Source organism: Nanorana parkeri, unplaced genomic scaffold (assembly GCF_000935625.1).
Source record: "Nanorana parkeri isolate BGI_ZX_2015 unplaced genomic scaffold, ASM93562v1 scaffold7693, whole genome shotgun sequence".
NCBI classification, from domain to species: Eukaryota; Metazoa; Chordata; class Amphibia; order Anura; family Dicroglossidae; genus Nanorana; species Nanorana parkeri.
Window position 1 is genome coordinate 1 of NW_017313771.1, and position 1,482 is coordinate 1,482.

The 1,482-nt window shown below is 43.5% G+C and overlaps 1 protein-coding gene across 1 annotated transcript; it reads right to left on the reverse strand.

Annotated features, from left to right (window-relative positions):
- Positions 1-337: 337 nt before the first annotated feature.
- On the reverse strand, positions 338-658 carry LOC108804239 (CMRF35-like molecule 3; the record flags this gene model as incomplete). The annotated part of the gene is made up of 1 exon (XM_018575985.1): positions 338-658. A coding segment is annotated over one exon (321 nt), but the record flags the coding sequence as incomplete, so codon positions are not given.
- Positions 659-1,482: the final 824 nt, after the last annotated feature.

The following is a 1,482-nucleotide window of genomic DNA, read 5'->3' on the forward strand; positions in this document are numbered from 1 at the left end:
ATCAATGTTTATAAACAATGTTACTTTGTATCTCTCTATGTTATATCTCCCTAGGGGTGGACACAGACAGTACTGACAACCTGACAGTCCCCTCTGTATTAAATATGCTTTATTATTGTCTAAGATTTAGCTGGGGGGGATTGTTCCCTTTTAATTCCAGTGGAAGCAATGGAAAGCCAAAAAAACTGAAAGCGCTTCTAACCCTTCCAAGAAAAAAAGTTGTGGAGCCCAAACATTGTTCTGATATGTAACAGTTGTGCAGCCCCCTTGTGTGACATCATTGTGACAATAAAACCAAATAACACAACACTGACACAATGTCCAGAGAAGGGTTTACCTGGGAGGACGGTCACTCTCACGGCGTGCATGTCATCAGAGAAGGCTCGCTCCATCCCCCAGTAGTAAGTGTCGGAATCTTCCGGTCTCATTTCTCTGCCGGTGATGGTAAACTTACGCTCTCCTGGATAGTCCTGTATGGAATATCTGTGATGACTTCCGTCTCCTGATTTGATGATGGAGGCACAGGATTTCCATGACTCCCCTTTACACCAATACTTCACATAAGATTGGAAGCCATCATTGTATTCACACGTCACAGATAAGGAGCCTCCATATTGGATGGTGACTTCACTGGGGCCCCGGATGTTCTCAGCTCCTACTGTGAGAAAAGAGATCAGCACCTTGATGTCCCTAAAATGTCACATGGTATCATTGTCCTACAGCAGACCCAACGTTATACAAAAGTCTCCAACTATCCCCATACCCAGCAATAAAGAAGAACTGAACCCTTCCAACTACTCAGTTCACAGACAGGGGGTTATGTTGTAGATATTTCCAGAGATCTTTTTTCCTGGTTTCATCAGATCTGAGCCGCTGAGTTGTTGGGGGCCATTGTTGAGTTTTAGAAAGTGAAATGAGAGCTTCAGACCAGCAACTAAGAGTCTGAAAATCTTGTAACATCGATATAAGAATATAAAACAGCCAATGCATTTCAGGAGCTCAGAATGCTAAGTCTCCCACCCCGTTATCTTCCCTTTTGTGGATTAACCCCAAAATTCCTTTCCAAACTCTTGCTCACCACCCTCAGATTAGCCCCACTTTGCGTATCTGTAACACTGCAAGTTCTAAAGCACTTCTGACATCTGTGCCAGGCCTCCTAACCCCCATTCTAATGCAGATTTCATGGTCTGTCTACTTCCTGAAGAGCACAATAACTATCGGCTTTTCTTTGATAAAGGACATTTCAAAGAGAGACAAACTCTTATTGCAATGGGACCGGAAAGTTTTAGAGAATTCCCACCTTAGTCCTATATGCAAATTAGACACTTCCTTATCAATTGCGGGACGTGACAGGTATACAGTAACTGCTAACTGATCTTGAATCCATTTACATCCCTAAGCTGCCCAGTAGACACTTGGTTTCCATGTTATACACTCTGCTTCTCCATCCAGGTACACTACATCCACTGGCCTTCCTCCATC